Below are 18,304 nucleotides of genomic sequence, written 5' to 3' on the forward strand. Positions count from 1 at the left end.
TGACAGACGCTAGCAAATGTTAGTTAAAGTCATGGCTTTGGTCAAACAAAGTTATTTTATCGCGGGTCGTTTCTCCAGCAACCACCGGTGGTTGAATCCCAAATGCAACCAACATGTAAGTACATCTACTTGACCGATAATCACTGAAATGTCTCTCTTTGTTTTTACAATGTTTATACTAGCTAACTAGCTAACTAAGTATGGCTAATGCTAACATAACCAGCTCCCTAGCTGATTAGATCCTCCTTGGCCGCTGGCCTCGGGTTACTGATTTAGCAGAGGCATCATGTGTAGCTAGATAATATCCGGTCTGTGTAGGTGTACGCCGTCAGCGGACTGACCACAGCGGCCAGGTCATCCCAGACACAGAAGGACCGCAAGAAGGAGCTGTCCGATGACGGGCCCGGCCTCCAGGACTTTATATCCGGGGAGCTGTCTGAGAAGAACAACTGGGAGGAGTACAGGGGTAACCTGAAGAGACAGAAGGGAGAGAGGTGGGGGGAATAGAGGTTCCTTTGTATATGATGCTTCCTAAACGGTACTCTATTCCCTATGTAGTGCACTACTTTCGACTCTGACCCCATGGGGCTCTGGTCAAGATTTTGGGAATAAGATGGAACGGGACCTATGTGTGTATCTAAACAATTTGTCTGCACTACCTATTCCCTATATACAGTTTATTTTAATAGAACCATTTTACGGATCACTGCACCTGTTCATAGCCCATCTGTATACAGCCCATCTAACTACTTCATCCCCATACTGTATTTATTTATTTATCTTGCTCCTTTGCACCAGTATCTCTACCTGCACATTCATCTTCTGCACATCTACAATTCCAGTGTTTAATTGTTATATTGTAATTACTTCACCACCATGGCCTATTTATTGCCTTAACTCCCTAATCTTACATTTGCACTCACTGTATATAGACTTTTCCTATTGTGTTATTGACTGCATGTTTGTTTATTCCGTGTGTAATAAAACTCTTGAGTCCGTTGAACACAGGACCGTGTCCGTCCACTAACCAATGTCTGGGTGACTGTTGTGATAGGCTGAGACTTCCCCCGTGGCTGAAGACTGAGATTCCTATTGGCAAGAACTACAACAAGCTGAAGAACACCCTGAGAGACCTCAACCTGCACACGGTGAGTTGGTGTGTGTGTGTGTGTGTGTAATGTGTGTGTGTGTGTGTGTGTCATGCAAACCCAATCAAAACTAGAGACCCTTTTCAAGTATGTTTCGTTCTCGTGTTTTCATGTTGTTTAGGTGTGTGAGGAGGCCAGGTGTCCTAACATTGGGGAGTGTTGGGGAGGAGGGGAACATGGTACGGCTACAGCTACCATCATGGTGAGTTTACTAGGAGACCAGGTGTCCTAACGTTGGGGAGTGTTGGGGAGGAGGGGAACATAGTACGGCTACAGCAACCATCATGGTGAGTTTACTACTCACATATTGACTTGTATATCTGACAACTCAACCACACGTACTGACATACGCATGTCTCTCTCTCTCTGTTTCTGTCTCTCTCTGCCTCTCTCTCTCTCTCTCGCTCTCTCTCTCTCTGTCTCTCTCTCTCTGTAGTTGATGGGGGACACATGTACCCGTGGCTGTAGGTTCTGTTCTGTGAAGACCGCTCGTCAGCCCTCTCCCCTGGACCCAGATGAGCCCTATAACACAGCCAAGGCCATCGCTGCCTGGGGACTGGACTATGTGGTTCTGACCTCTGTGGACAGAGACGGTAGTAACTCAGACATCTCCTTCTGTTTCTCTCCCTTTTTATATACAGTGGGGCAAAAAAGTATTTAGTCAGCCACCAATTGTGCAAGTTCTCCCACTTAAGAAGATGAGAGAGGCCTGTAATTTTCATCATATGAATTACAGGCCAACTATGACAGACAAAATGAGAAAAAAAAATGCAGAAAATCACATTGTAGGATTTTTAATGAATTTATTTGCAAATTATGGTGGAAAATAAGTGGCCAAACCCGGACGACGCTGGGCTAATTGAGCGCCGCCCTACGTGACTCCCAATCACAGCCGGTTGTGATACAGCCTGTATTCGAACCAGGGTCTGTAGTGACGCCTCTAGCACTGAGATGCAGTGCCTTAGACCGCTGTGATACAGCCTGGAATCGAACCAGGGTCTGTAGTGACGCCTCTACCACTGAGACCACTGTGATACAGCCTGGAATCAAACCAGGGTCTGTAGGTGACGCCTCTAGCACTGAGACGCAGTGCCTTAGACCGCTGCGCCACTCGGGAGCCGTGACTCAAATATCTCTTTGTTCTCTGTTGTCTTGTTCCATTAGTCTCCCCTCTCCAGGTCCACTTCCTGTTTATTTCTCCTAGACACAGGATAGCCATGGCATCCACCGTCCAATGTAACGCTTTCTCTGAACGTCTGCTGTTAATGTGAATCTTGTCTGACTGACGTCAGTGACCTTAAGGACCTGCCTGTCGACTGATTGGTTAATGGGTCGTTGTGTTTGACAGATATCGCTGACGGAGGGGCGGAGCATTTTGCCAAGACAGTCTCCAACCTGAAGGAGAGGTACTCATCGATCCATTCAGCCATTAATTCATTCATCCATCCATCATTCATCCTTTCAGCCATTAATTAATCCATCCATCCATCATTCATCCTTTCAGCCATTAATTAATTCATCCATCCATCATTCATCCTTTCAGCCATTAATTAATTCATCCATCCATCCATCCATCCATCCATCATTCATCCTTTCAGCCATTAATTAATCCATCTATCCATCATTCATCCTTTCAGCCATTAATTCATCCATCCATCCATCCATCCATCCTTTCAGCCATTAATTAATCCATTCATCCTTTCAGCCATTAATTAATTCATCCATCCATCCATTCATCCTTTCAGCCATTAATTAATTCATCATTCATTCATCATCCTTTCATCCATCCATCCATCCATCCATCCTTTCAGCCATTAATTAATCCATTCATCCTTTCAGCCATTAATTAATTCATCCATCCATCCATTCATCCTTTCAGCCATTAATTAATTCATCCATCCTTTCAGCCATTAATTAATCCATTCATCCTTTCAGCCATTAATTAATTCATCCATCCATTCATCTTTCATCCTTTCAGCCATTAATTAATCCATTCATCCTTTCAGCCATTAATTAATTCATCCATCCATCCATTCATCCTTCATCCTTTCAGCCATTAATTAATTCATCATTCATTCATCATCCTTTCATCCATCCATCTGTCTGTATATGACTGACTTATTAAACCCCTTTGTCTTCTGACTAAATGTTGTTGTCTCATCCAGGAACTCCCAGATCATGGTGGAATGTCTGACCCCTGATTTCAACCACTTGGCCTTCTGACTAAATGTTGTTGTCTCATCCAGGAACTCCCAGATCATGGTGGAATGTCTGACCCCTGATTTCAACCCCTTTGTCTTCTGACTAAATGTTGTTGTCTCATCCAGGAAGTCCCAGATCATGGTGGAATGTCTGACCCCTGATTTCAACCACTTGGCCTTCTGACTAAATGTTGTTGTCTCATCCAGGAAGTCCCAGATCATGGTGGAATGTCTGACCCCTGATTTCAACCCCTTTGTCTTCTGACTAAATGTTGTTGTCTCATCCAGGAACTCCCAGATCATGGTGGAATGTCTGACCCCTGATTTCAACCCCTTTGTCTTCTGACTAAATGTTGTTGTCTCATCCAGGAAGTCCCAGATCATGGTGGAATGTCTGACCCCTGATTTCAACCCCTTTGTCTTCTGACTAAATGTTGTTGTCTCATCCAGGAAGTCCCAGATCATGGTGGAATGTCTGACCCCTGATTTCAACCACTTTGCCTTCTGACTAAATGTTGTTGTCTCATCCAGGAACTCCCAGATCATGGTGGAATGTCTGACCCCTGATTTCAACCACTTTGTCTTCTGACTAAATGTTGTTGTCTCATCCAGGAAGTCCCAGATCATGGTGGAATGTCTGACCCCTGATTTCAACCACTTTGTCTTCTGACTAAATGTTGTTGTCTCATCCCGGAAGTCCCAGATCATGGTGGAATGTCTGACCCCTGATTTCAACCCCTTTGTCTTCTGACTAAATGTTGTTGTCTCATCCAGGAACTCCCAGATCATGGTGGAATGTCTGACCCCTGATTTCAACCCCTTTGTCTTCTGACTAAATGTTGTTGTCTCATCCAGGAACTCCCAGATCATGGTGGAATGTCTGACCCCTGATTTCCGAGGAGATCTGGCAGCGGTGGAGAAGATCGCCCAATCAGGGCTGGACGTTTACGCCCACAATGTGGAGACCGTCCGCGAGCTGCAGAGGTACGGGCCCTGACCCTTACGTGACCCTATACCCTATACAGGGGACTACGTTTGACTCGGGCCCATAGGGAACAGGGGGGTCGTTAGGGGATGCAGACTATAAAGCATGGCTACACTGTTAGGACCCTGGTCAATATACCTCCACCTGTCTGTCTGGTCTCAGAATAACTATACCTGTCTGTCTGGTCTCAGAATAACTATACCTGTCTGTCTGGTCTCAGAATAACTACCTGTCTGTCTGGTCTCAGAATAACTATACCTGTCTGTCTGGTCTCAGAATAACTATACCTGTCTGTCTGTCTGTCTACCTGTCTGTCTGGTCTCATAATAACTATACCTGTCTGTCTGGTCTCAGAATAACTATACCTGTCTGTCTGTCTACCTGTCTGTCTGGTCTCAGAATAACTATACCTGTCTGTCTGTCTACCTGTCTGTCTGGTCTCAGAATAACTATACCTGTCTGTCTGTCTGGTCTCAGAATAACTATACCTGTCTGTCTGGTCTCAGAATAACTATACCTGTCTGTCTGGTCTCAGAATAACTATACCTGTCTGTCTGGTCTCAGAATAACTATACCTGTCTGTCTGTCTGTCTACCTGTCTGTCTGGTCTCAGAATAACTATACCTGTCTGTCTGTCTACCTGTCTGTCTGGTCTCAGAATAACTCTACCTGTCTGTCTGGTCTCAGAATAACTCTACCTGTCTGTCTGGTCCATCAGGCTATTTCTCAGCAGCTTCTCTCTCTCCCTGACCTGCTCCACTGTGAACCCAATGAAAGGAAACACCTTCAGCTGTAGCCTGGGTTCCAGTCTGTTTCTCCCTGACCTTCAGCTGTAGCCTGGGTTCCAGTCTGTTTCTCCCTGACCTTCAGCTGTAGCCTGGGTTCCAGTCTGTTTCTCCCATCATTCCAGTGCTCGTCATGACACCGAGTACAAGGAGTGGAATGTTAACACAACAGGTTCTGGATTCCAGGCTACTTCTATTTTTCTTAATGATTCCCCAGTGAACCGTATTTGTCCCCCCCCCCCCCCCCCCCCCCCCATGGTGCAGTACACTTCCTGTCCACCAGGCAGGGGGAAGGAGACGGTGAATTAGCTGTGAAGGAACTGTCTTTGTTAAGAGGCTGTAATACCGACTCTGACCAGCAGGTGGCAGCAAAACGCCCCCATTTTTTTTAATAGAAACTTGACTGTTGGACCACGTCTATCCTAGACACTAACCTTCATATAATGGACTCTGGTCCATCTTAGTGCACTTCATAGGGAATAGGGTGAACTTCATAGGGAATAGGGATGCAGTTCAAATGAAGTGCACTTCATATGGAATAGGGTGCACTTCATAGGGAATAGGGTGCACTTCATAGGGAATAGGGTGCACTTCATAGGGAATAGGGTGCACTTCATAGGGAATAGGGTGCACTTCATAGGGAATAGGGTGCACTTCATAGGGAATAGGGTGCACTTCATAGGGAATAGGACGCAGTTCAAATGAAGTGCACTTCATAGGGAATAGGGTGCACTTCATAGGGAACAGGGCACCATTTGGGACTGGATTCAAAGGTTTTTGCAGTTCACCTGAATACAGATCGGCACCAGAGGAACCGTCGAGTCTGAATATATTGTCCGTAACTTACTGACAGAAAATAAATCATTTATATTTTCTTTTCATGACCTTTTGACCCCACAGACACGTCCGTGATCCGCGGGCGAACATCGACCAATCCCTGAATGTCCTGCGTCATGCCAAGGCCGTCAGACCAGACATTCTCACCAAGACCTCCATCATGTTGGGTCTCGGAGAGACGGACCGGCAGATTTATAACACACTGACCGGTACACACACACACACACACACACACACGTCTGGGAGAGACGGACCGGCAGATTTATAACACACTGACTGGTACACAAACACACACGTCTGGGAGAGACGGACCGGCAGATTTATAACACACTGACTGGTACACACACACACACACACACGTCTGGGAGAGACGAACAGATAATATATATTTGTAACCAGTAACGGTGTTGTTGTTGTTGTTGTTGTTGTTGACAGAGCTGAGAGAGGCAGGAGTGGATTGTCTAACACTGGGACAGTACATGCAGCCCACCAAACGCCACCTCAAGGTACAGCACACACACACACACACACACACACAGAGCCAACCATCCAGGCAGCAGGATTTCAGTTCAGAATAACTGTGTGTGTGGTGTGTGTGTGTGTGTGTGTGTGTGTGTGTGTGCAGGTGGAGGAGTACGTAACTCCTGAGAGGTTTGGCCACTGGGAGGAGGTGGGGAAGGAGATGGGATTCGTCTACACAGCCAGCGGACCCTTAGTGCGCTCCTCATACAAAGCAGGTGAGACACACGGATACACAGACACGGAGAGACTCACACAGACACAAGGAGACACACGGATACACAGACACGGAGAGACACACACAGACACAAGGAGACACACGGAGACACAGACACGGAGAGACACACACAGACACAAGGAGACACACGGATACACAGACACGGAGAGACACACACAGACACAAGGAGACACACGGAGACACAGACACGGAGAGACACACACAGACACAAGGAGACACACGGAGACACAGACACGGAGAGACACACACAGACACAAGGAGACACACGGAGACACAGACACGGAGAGACACACACAGACACACGGAGACACAGACACGGAGAGACACACACAGACACAAGGAGACACACGGAGACACAGACACGGAGAGACACACACAGACACAAGGAGACACACGGAGACACAGACACGGAGAGACACACACAGACACAAGGAGACACACGGAGACACAGACACGGAGAGACACACACAGACACAAGGAGACACACGGAGACACAGACACGGAGAGACAGACACAAGGAGACACACGGAGACACAGACACGGAGAGACACACACAGACACAAGGAGACACACAGAGACACAGACACGGAGAGACACACGGAGACACAGACACGGAGACACACACAAGGAGACACACGGAGACACAGACACGGAGAGACACACACAGACACAAGGAGACACACGGAGACACAGACACGGAGAGACAGACACAAGGAGACACACGGAGACACAGACACGGAGAGACAGACACAAGGAGACACACGGAGACACAGACACGGAGAGACACACACAGACACAAGGAGACACACGGAGACACAGACACGGAGAGACACACACAGACACAAGGAGACACACGGAGACACAGACACGGAGAGACACACACAGACACAAGGAGACACACGGAGACACAGACACGGAGAGACACACACAGACACAAGGAGACACACGGAGACACAGACACGGAGAGACACACACAGACACAAGGAGACACACGGAGACACAGACACGGAGAGACACACACAGACACAAGGAGACACACGGAGACACAGACACGGAGAGACACACACAGACACAAGGAGACACACGGAGACACAGACACGGAGAGACACACACAGACACAAGGAGACACACGGAGACACAGACACAGAGACACAGACACAAGGAGACACACGGAGACACAGACACGGAGAGACACACACAGACACAAGGAGACACAGACACAGACACGGAGAGACACACACAGACACAAGGAGACACACGGAGACACAGACACGGAGACACACACAGACACACGGAGACACACAGACACGGAGAGACACACACAGACACACGGAGACACACGGAGACACAGACACGGAGAGACACACACAGACACAAGGAGACACACGGAGACACAGACACGGAGAGACACACACAGACACAAGGAGACACACGGAGACACAGACACGGAGAGACACACACAGACACAAGGAGACACACGGAGACACACACAAGGAGACACACGGAGACACAGACACGGAGAGACACACACAGACACAAGGAGACACACGGAGACACAGACACAGAGAGACACACACAGACACAAGGAGACACACGGAGACACACACAAGGAGACACACACAGACACAAGGAGACACACGGAGACACAGACACGGAGACACACACACAGACACACGGAGACACACAGACACGGAGAGACACACACAGACACAAGGAGACACAGACACGGAGAGACACACACAGACACAAGGAGACACAGACACGGAGAGACACACACAGACACAAGGAGACACACGGAGACACAGACACGGAGACACACACAGACACACGGAGACACACAGACACGGAGAGACACACACAGACACAAGGAGACACACGGAGACACAGACACGGAGAGACACACACAGACACAAGGAGACACACGGAGACACAGACACGGAGAGACACACACAGACACAAGGAGACACACGGAGACACAGACACGGAGAGACACACACAGACACAAGGAGACACACGGAGACACAGACACGGAGAGACACACACAGACACAAGGAGACACACGGAGACACACACAAGGAGACACACACAGACACAAGGAGACACACGGAGACACAGACACGGAGAGACACACACAGACACAAGGAGACACACGGAGACACAGACACGGAGAGACACACACAGACACAAGGAGACACACGGAGACACACACAAGGAGACACACAGACACAAGGAGACACACGGAGACACAGACACGGAGACACACACAGACACACGGAGACACACAGACACGGAGAGACACACACAGACACAAGGAGACACACGGAGACACAGACACGGAGAGACACACACAGACACAAGGAGACACACGGAGACACAGACACGGAGAGACACACACAGACACAAGGAGACACACGGAGACACAGACACGGAGAGACACACACAGACACAAGGAGACACACGGAGACACAGACACGGAGACACACACAGACACACGGAGACACACAGACACGGAGACACAGACACGGAGACACACACACAGACACAGACACACGGAGACACAGACACGGAGACACACACAGACACAAGGAGACACACGGAGACACAGACACGGAGACACACAGACACGGAGAGACACACACAGACACAAGAGACACACGGAGACACAGACACGGAGAGACACACACAGACACAAGGAGACACACGGAGACACAGACACGGAGAGACACACACAGACACAAGGAAACACACGGAGACACAGACACGGAGAGACACACACAGACACAAGGAGACACACGGAGACACACACAAGGAGACACACACAGACACAAGGAGACACACGGAGACACAGACACGGAGAGACACACACAGACACAAGGAGACACACGGAGACACACACAAGGAGACACACACAGACACAAGGAGACACAGACACGGAGACACACACAGACACACGGAGACACACAGACACGGAGAGACACACACAGACACAAGGAGACACACGGAGACACAGACACGGAGAGACACAAGGAGACACACGGAGACACAGACACGGAGAGACACACACAGACACAAGGAGACACACGGAGACACAGACACGGAGAGACACACACAGACACAAGGAGACACACGGAGACACAGACACGGAGACACACACAGACACACGGAGACACACAGACACGGAGAGACACACACAGACACAAGGAGACACACACAGACACAAGGAGACACACGGAGACACAGACACGGAGAGACACACACAGACACAAGGAGACACACGGAGACACAGACACGGAGAGACACACACAGACACAAGGAGACACACGGAGACACAGACACGGAGACACACACAGACACACGGAGACACACAGACACAGAGAGACACACACAGACACAAGGAGACACACGGAGACACAGACACGGAGAGACACACACAGACACAAGGAGACACACGGAGACACGGAGAGACACACACAGACACAAGGAGACACACGGAGACACAGACACGGAGAGACACACACAGACACAAGGAGACACACGGAGACACAGACACGGAGAGACACACACAGACACAAGGAGACACACGGAGACACACACAAGGAGACACACACAGACACAAGGAGACACACGGAGACACAGACACGGAGAGACACACACAGACACAAGGAGACACACGGAGACACAGACACGGAGAGACACACACAGACACAAGGAGACACACGGAGACACACACAAGGAGACACACACAGACACAAGGAGACACACGGAGACACAGACACGGAGACACACACAGACACACGGAGACACACAGACACGGAGAGACACACACAGACACAAGGAGACACACGGAGACACAGACACGGAGAGACACACACAGACACAAGGAGACACACGGAGACACAGACACGGAGAGAGACACACATACACAAGGAGACACACGGAGACACAGACACGGAGAGACACACACAGACACAAGGAGACACACGGAGACACAGACACGGAGACACACACAGACACACGGAGACACACAGACACGGAGAGACACACACAGACACAAGGAGACACACGGAGACACACACAAGGAGAGACACACACAGACACAAGGAGACACACGGAGACACACACAAGGAGACACACACAGACACAAGGAGACACACGGAGACACAGACACGGAGACACACACAGACACACGGAGACACACAGACACGGAGAGACACACACAGACACAAGGAGACACACTGAGACACAGACACGGAGAGACACACACAGACACAAGGAGACACACGGAGACACAGACACGGAGAGACACACACAGACACAAGGAGACACACGGAGACACAGACACGGAGAGACACACACAGACACAAGGAGACACACGGAGACACAGACACGGAGACACACACAGACACACGGAGACACACAGACACGGAGAGACACACACAGACACAAGGAGACACACGGAGACACAGACACGGAGAGACACACACAGACACAAGGAGACACACGGAGACACAGACACGGAGAGACACACACAGACACAAGGAGACACACGGAGACACACACAAGGAGACACACACAGACACAAGGAGACACACGGAGACACAGACACGGAGAGACACACACAGACACAAGGAGACACACGGAGACACAGACACGGAGAGACACACACAGACACAAGGAGACACACGGAGACACACACAAGGAGACACACACAGACACAAGGAGACACACACAGACACGGAGAGACACACACAGACACAAGGAGACACACGGAGACACAAGGAGACACAAGGAGACACACGGAGACACAGACACGGAGAGACACACACAGACACAAGGAGACACACACAGACACAAGGAGACACAAGGAGACAGACAGACACGGAGAGACACACACAGACACAAGGAGACACACGGAGACACAGACACGGAGAGACACACACAGACACAAGGAGACACACGGAGACACAGACACGGAGACACACACAGACACACGGAGACACAAGGAGACAGACAGACACGGAGACACAAATATGGATACTACTAATCAGAGTAGATTCATTCACCTCCTTATAAATAAAAACTCAGATTAACTCACTCCACCTTCTCCACTCCTCTCATTCTCCACTCTTCTCATTCACCACTCCTCTCATTTTCCACTCCTCTCATTCTCCACTCCTCTCATTCTCCACCCCTCTCATTCTCCTCTCTTCTCATTCTCCACCCCTCTCATTCTCCACCCCTCTCATTCTCCACTCCTCTCATTCTCCTCTCCTCTCATTCTCCAATCCTCTCATTCTCCACTCCTCTCATTCTCCACTCCTCATTCTCCACTCCTCTCATTCTCCACCCCTCTCATTCTCCACCCCTCTCATTCTCCACCCCTCTCATTCTCCACTCCTCTCATTCTCCTCTCCTCTCATTCTCCACTCCTCTCATTCTCCACCCCTCTCATTCTCCTCTCTTCTCATTCTCCACCCCTCTCATTCTCCACCCCTCTCATTCTCCACTCCTCTCATTCTCTACTCCTCTCATTCACCACTCCTCTCATTCTCCACTCCTCTCATTCTCCACTCCTCTCATTCTCCACTCCTCTCATTCTCCTCTCCTCTCATTCTCCTCTCCTCTCATTCTCCTCTCCTCTCATTCACCTCTCCTCTCATTCACCACTCCTCTCATTCTCCTCTCCTCTCCTCTCATTCTCCTCTCCTCTCATTCTCCACTCCTCTCATTCTCCACCCCTCTCATTCTCCTCTCTTCTCATTCTCCACCCCTCTCATTCTCCACCCCTCTCATTCTCCACTCCTCTCATTCTCCACTCCTCTCATTCACCACTCCTCTCATTCTCCACCCCTCTCATTCTCCACCCCTCTCATTCTCCACTCCTCTCATTCTCCACTCCTCTCATTCACCACTCCTCTCATTCTCCTCTCCTCTCATTCTCCACTCCTCTCATTCACCACTCCTCTCGTTCTCCTCTCCTCTCATTCTCCACTCCTCTCATTCTCCACTCCTCTCATTCACCACTCCTCTCATTCACCACTCCTCTCATTCTCCTCTCCTCTCATTCTCCTCTCCTCTCATTCTCCACTCCTCTCATTCTCCACCCCTCTCATTCTCCTCTCCTCTCATTCTCCACTCCTCTCATTCTCCACCCCTCTCATTCTCCACTCCTCTCATTCTCCACCCCTCTCATTCTCCACTCCTCTCATTCTCCACCCCTCTCATTCTCCTCTCCTCTCATTCTCCACTCCTCTCATTCTCCACCCCTCTCATTCTCCTCTCTTCTCATTCTCCACCCCTCTCATTCTCCACCCCTCTCATTCTCCACCCCTCTCATTCTCCTCTCTTCTCATTCTCCACCCCTCTCATTCTCCACCCCTCTCATTCTCCTCTCTTCTCATTCTCCACCCCTCTCATTCTCCACCCCTCTCATTCTCCACCCCTCTCATTCTCCACCCCTCTCATTCTCCACCCCTCGCATTCTCCACCCCTCGCATTCTCCACCCCTCGCATTCTCCACTCCTCTCATTCTCCACTCCTCTCATTCTCCACTCCTCTCTTCTCATTCTCCACTCATTCTCCACTCCTCTCATTCTCCACTCCTCTCATGCAACACCCCTCTCATTCTCCACTCCTCTCATTCTCCACCCCTCTCGTTCTCCACACCACTCCTCTCATTCTCCACCCCTCTCGTTCTCCACCCCTCTCGTTCTCCACACCAGGTGAGTTCTTCCTGAAGAATCTGTTAGAGAAGAGGAAGGCAGCGGCAGAATAACCTGATCACCTGGACTCACCTTTACCTGAATCCTGACGTCTCCTCCTTTCAGATTCCTCTCTCCCTCCATAAAGCTACTCTAGATACACTGTATTACAATATAATATACTACAATATAAAGTTCTCCAATCCAGAATATGAGCTACTACAGGACTCTGTTCATGTTGATGTCTCGTTCTGTACATTATAACCAGTGATGTAGTGGGGGGTAATAGCCTGGGAAGACAAAGGGGGGGTAGATACCCTGGGAAGACAAAGGGGGGGTAATAGCCTGGGAAGATAAAGGGGGGGTAATAGCCTGGGAAGATAAAGGGGGGGTTATAGCCTGGGAAGATAAAGGGGGGGTAATAGCCTGGGAAGATAAAGGGGGGGTAATAGCCTGGGAAGATAAAGGGGGGTAATAGCCTGGGAAGATAAAGGGGGGGTAATAGCCTGGGAAGATAAAGGGGGGGTAATAGCCTGGGAAGATAAAGGGGGGGTAATAGCCTGGGAAGATAAAGGGGGGGGGGGGGGGTAATAGCCTGGGAAGATAAAGGGGGGGGGTAATAGCCTGGGAAGATAAAGGGGGGGTAATAGCCTGGGAAGATAAAGGGGGGGTAATAGCCTGGGAAGATAAAGGGGGGGTAATAGCCTGGGAAGATAAAGGGGGGTAATAGCCTGGGGAGATAAAGGGGGGTAATAGCCTGGGAAGATAAAGGGGGGTAATAGCCTGGGAAGATAAAGGGGGGTAATAGCCTGGGAAGATAAAGGGGGGTAATAGCCTGGGAAGACAAAGGGGGGTAATAGCCTGGGAAGATAAAGGGGGGTAATAGCCTGGGAAGATAAAGGGGGGTAATAGCCTGGGGAGATAAAGGGGGGTAATAGCCTGGGAAGATAAAGGGGGGTAATAGCCTGGGAAGATAAAGGGGGGTAATAGCCTGGGAAGATAAAGGGGGGTAATAGCCTGGGAAGATAAAGGGGGGTAATAGCCTGGGAAGACAAAGGGGGGTAATAGCCTGGGAAGACAAAGGGGGGTAATAGCCTGGGAAGATAAAGGGGGGTAATAGCCTGGGGAGATAAAGGGGGGTAATAGCCTGGGAAGATAAAGGGGGGTAATAGCCTGGGAAGACAAAGGGGGGTAATAGCCTGGGAAGACAAAGGGGGGGGGGGGGGGTAATAGCCTGGGAAGACAAAGGGGGGGGGGGTAATAGCCTGGGGAGATAAAGGGGGGTAATAGCCTGGGGAGATAAAGGGGGGTAATAGCCTGGGAAGATAAAGGGGGGTAATAGCCTGGGAAGATAAAGGGGGGTAATAGCCTGGGAAGATAAAGGGGGGTAATAGCCTGGGAAGACAAAGGGGGGTAATAGCCTGGGAAGATAAAGGGGGGTAATAGCCTGGGAAGATAAAGGGGGGTAATAGCCTGGGAAGATAAAGGGGGGTAATAGCCTGGGAAGACAAAGGGGGGTAATAGCCTGGGAAGATAAAGGGGGGGTCGACCTCCACTCCACCACTGGCTATAGATGTATGATTCATATCAGTCAGCAACACACACATTCACACAGTCAACCTGAGTTGACCAACGCATCAGGAGGGCAGAGGGGGACAACTTAAGGTTGGACAATACGGGGGGACTGATTTAAGTGGGACACCCATGGTGTGTGCAGGAGGAAGGTGTTGGGGGGGGGGGGGGGGGGGGGGGTTCAGTGGTTGTTGGAATGGCAGTCCCATCCCAGATGCCATCCTATTCACTACTAGTAGTCCACTATATAGGGAATAGGGGGCCAGTAGTCCACTATATAGGGAATAGGGGGCCAGGAGTCCACTATATAGGGAATAGGGGGCCAGTAGTCCACTATATAGGGAATCGGGGGCCATGAGTCCACTATATAGGGAATCGGGGGCCAGGAGTCCACTATATAGGGAATAGGGTGCCAGTAGTCCACTATATAGGGAATAGGGGGCCAGGAGACCACTATATAGGGAATAGGGGGCCAGGAGTCCACTATATAGGGAATAGGGGGCCAGGAGTCCACTATATAGGGAATAGGGGGCCAGGAGTCCACTATATAGGGAATAGGGGGCCAGTAGTCCACTATATAGGGAATAGGGGGCCAGTAGTCCACTATATAGGGAATAGGGGGCCAGTAGTCCACTATATAGGGAATAGGGGGCCAGTAGTCCACTATATAGGGAATAGGGGGCCAGGAGTCCACTATATAGGGAATAGGGGGCCAGGAGTCCACTATATAGGGAATAGGGGGCCAGTAGTCCACTATATAGGGAATAGGGAGCCAGGAGTCCACTATATAGGGAATAGGGGGCCAGTAGTTCACTATATAGGGAATAGGGGGCCAGGAGTCCACTATATAGGGAATCGGGGGCCAGGAGTCCACTATATAGGGAATAGGGGGCCAGTAGTCCACTATATAGGGAATAGGGGGCCAGGAGTCCACTATATAGGGAATAGGGGGCCAGTAGTCCACTATATAGGGAATCGGGGGCCATGAGTCCACTATATAGGGAATAGGGGGCCAGGAGTCCACTATATAGGGAATAGGGTGCCAGTAGTCCACTATATAGGGAATAGGGTGCCAGTAGTCCACTATATAGGGAATAGGGGGCCAGGAGACCACTATATAGGGGGCCAGGAGTCCACTATATAGGGAATAGGGGGCCAGGAGTCCACTATATAGGGAATAGGGGGCCAGGAGTCCACTATATAGGGAATAGGGGGCCAGGAGTCCACTATATAGGGAATAGGGGGCCAGGAGTCCACTATATAGGGAATAGGGGGCCAGTAGTCCACTATATAGGGAATAGGGGGCCAGTAGTCCACTATATAGGGAATAGGGGGCCAGTAGTCCACTATATAGGGAATAGGGGGCCAGTAGTCCACTATATAGGGAATAGGGAGCCAGGAGTCCACTATATAGGGAATAGGGGGCCAGTAGTCCACTATATAGGGAATAGGGGGCCAGGAGTCCACTATATAGGGAATAGGGGGCCAGTAGTCCACTATATAGGGAATAGGGAGCCAGGAGTCCACTATATAGGGAATAGGGGGCCAGTAGTCCACTATATAGGGAATAGGGGGCCAGTAGTCCACTATATAGGGAATAGGGGGCCAGGAGTCCACTATATAGGGAATCAGGGGCCAGGAGTCCACTATATAGGGAATAGGGGGCCAGTAGTCCACTATATAGGGAATCGGGGGCCATGAGTCCACTATATAGGGAATAGGGGGCCAGGAGTCCACTATATAGGGAATAGGGTGCCAGTAGTCCACTATATAGGGAATAGGGGGCCAGGAGACCACTATATAGGGAATAGGGGGCCAGGAGTCCACTATATAGGGAATAGGGGGCCAGGAGTCCACTATATAGGGAATAGGGGGCCAGGAGTCCACTATATAGGGAATAGGGGGCCAGTAGTCCACTATATAGGGAATAGGGGGCCAGTAGTCCACTATATAGGGAATAGGGGGCCAGTAGTCCACTATATAGGGAATAGGGGGCCAGTAGTCCACTATATAGGGAATAGGGGGCCAGTAGTCCACTATATAGGGAATAGGGGGCCAGTAGTCCACTATATAGGGAATAGGGAGCCAGGAGTCCACTATATAGGGAATAGGGGGCCAGGAGTCCACTATATAGGGAATAGGGGGCCAGTAGTCCACTATATAGGGAATAGGGGGCCAGGAGTCCACTATATAGGGAATCGGGGGCCATTTTGAGACGAAGCCAGAGAACGGTCCCAGTTTTAACTCCACAACACAATAATTTGATTATAGACATGATATTCGGATGAGAGAGAATGACTTGAGGGGTTTGAAATGTGTTGCTATGTGATCGGTGTGTTGCTATGTGATCGATGTGTTGCTATGTGACTTGGAGTGTTGTTTTATAATGACTCACGGCTGTACATTAAAAGTATTAAATCATGACTTATCATTCCAATGTGTGTGTGTGTGTGTGTGTGTGTGTGTGTGTGAGAGATTGGGGCAATATGAATCTAGTGGGTTAATGGACAGACTGAATACATACCACAAAGCACCCTATTCCCTATGTAGTGCACTAGATAGGGAATAAGGAACTAGGGCCATAGTGCACTAGATAGGGAATAAGGAACTAGGGCCCATAGTGCACTAGATAGGGAATAAGGAACTGGGCCATAGTGCACTAGATAGGGAATAAGGAACTAGGGCCCATAGTGCACTAGATAGGGAATAAGGAACTAGGGCCATAGTGCACTAGATAGGGAATAAGGAACTAGGGCCCATAGTGCACTAGATAGGGAATAAGGAACTAGGGCCATAGTGCACTAGATAGGGAATAAGGAACTAGGGCCATAGTGCACTAGATAGGGAATAAGGAACTGGGCCATAGTGCACTAGATAGGGAATAAGGAACTAGGGCCCATAGTGCACTAGATAGGGAATAAGGAACTAGGGCCATAGTGCACTAGATAGGGAATAAGGAACTAGGGCCCATAGTGCACTAGATAGGGAATAAGGAACTAGGGCCATAGTGCACTAGATAGGGAATAAGGAACTAGGGCCATAGTGCACTAGATAGGGAATAAGGAACTAGGGCCATAGTGCACTAGATAGGGAATAAGGAACTAGGGCCCATAGTGCACTAGATAGGGAATAAGGAACTAGGGCCCATAGTGCACTAGATAGGGAATAAGGAACTGGGCCCATAGTGCACTAGATAGGGAATAAGGAACTGGGCCCATAGTGCACTAGATAGGGAATAAGGAACTAGGGCCCATAGTGCACTAGATAGGGAATAAGGAACTAGGGCCATAGTGCACTAGATAGGGAATAAGGAACCAT

At 49.7% G+C, this 18,304-nt stretch overlaps 1 protein-coding gene across 1 annotated transcript; it reads left to right on the forward strand.

The window, feature by feature from the left end:
• Nucleotides 1-16: 16 nt before the first annotated feature.
• LOC139374572 (lipoyl synthase, mitochondrial-like) lies at nt 17-13,624 on the forward strand. The gene is made up of 11 exons (XM_071115570.1): nt 17-115; nt 319-494; nt 1,055-1,148; nt 1,270-1,350; nt 1,585-1,741; nt 2,497-2,554; nt 4,205-4,333; nt 6,020-6,165; nt 6,392-6,462; nt 6,582-6,693; nt 13,436-13,624. Exons 1-11 carry the CDS (start codon nt 17-19, stop codon nt 13,486-13,488), a joined length of 1,176 nt encoding a protein of 391 aa, XP_070971671.1. The 3' UTR covers nt 13,489-13,624.
• Nucleotides 13,625-18,304: the final 4,680 nt, after the last annotated feature.

This window comes from Oncorhynchus clarkii, chromosome 19, assembly GCF_045791955.1.
Source record: "Oncorhynchus clarkii lewisi isolate Uvic-CL-2024 chromosome 19, UVic_Ocla_1.0, whole genome shotgun sequence".
NCBI lineage: Eukaryota > Metazoa > Chordata > Actinopteri > Salmoniformes > Salmonidae > Oncorhynchus > Oncorhynchus clarkii.

Coding starts and splice junctions, on each gene's coding strand:
- LOC139374572 (XM_071115570.1), top strand. CDS start 17: ATGTTAGTTAAAGTCATGGCTTTGGTCAAACAAAGTTATTTTATCGCG. Junction 1,351..1,584: donor CGGCTACAGCTACCATCATG/GTGAGTTTACTA, acceptor CTCTCTCTGTAG/TTGATGGGGGACACATGTAC. Junction 4,334..6,019: donor ACCGTCCGCGAGCTGCAGAG/GTACGGGCCCTG, acceptor TTGACCCCACAG/ACACGTCCGTGATCCGCGGG.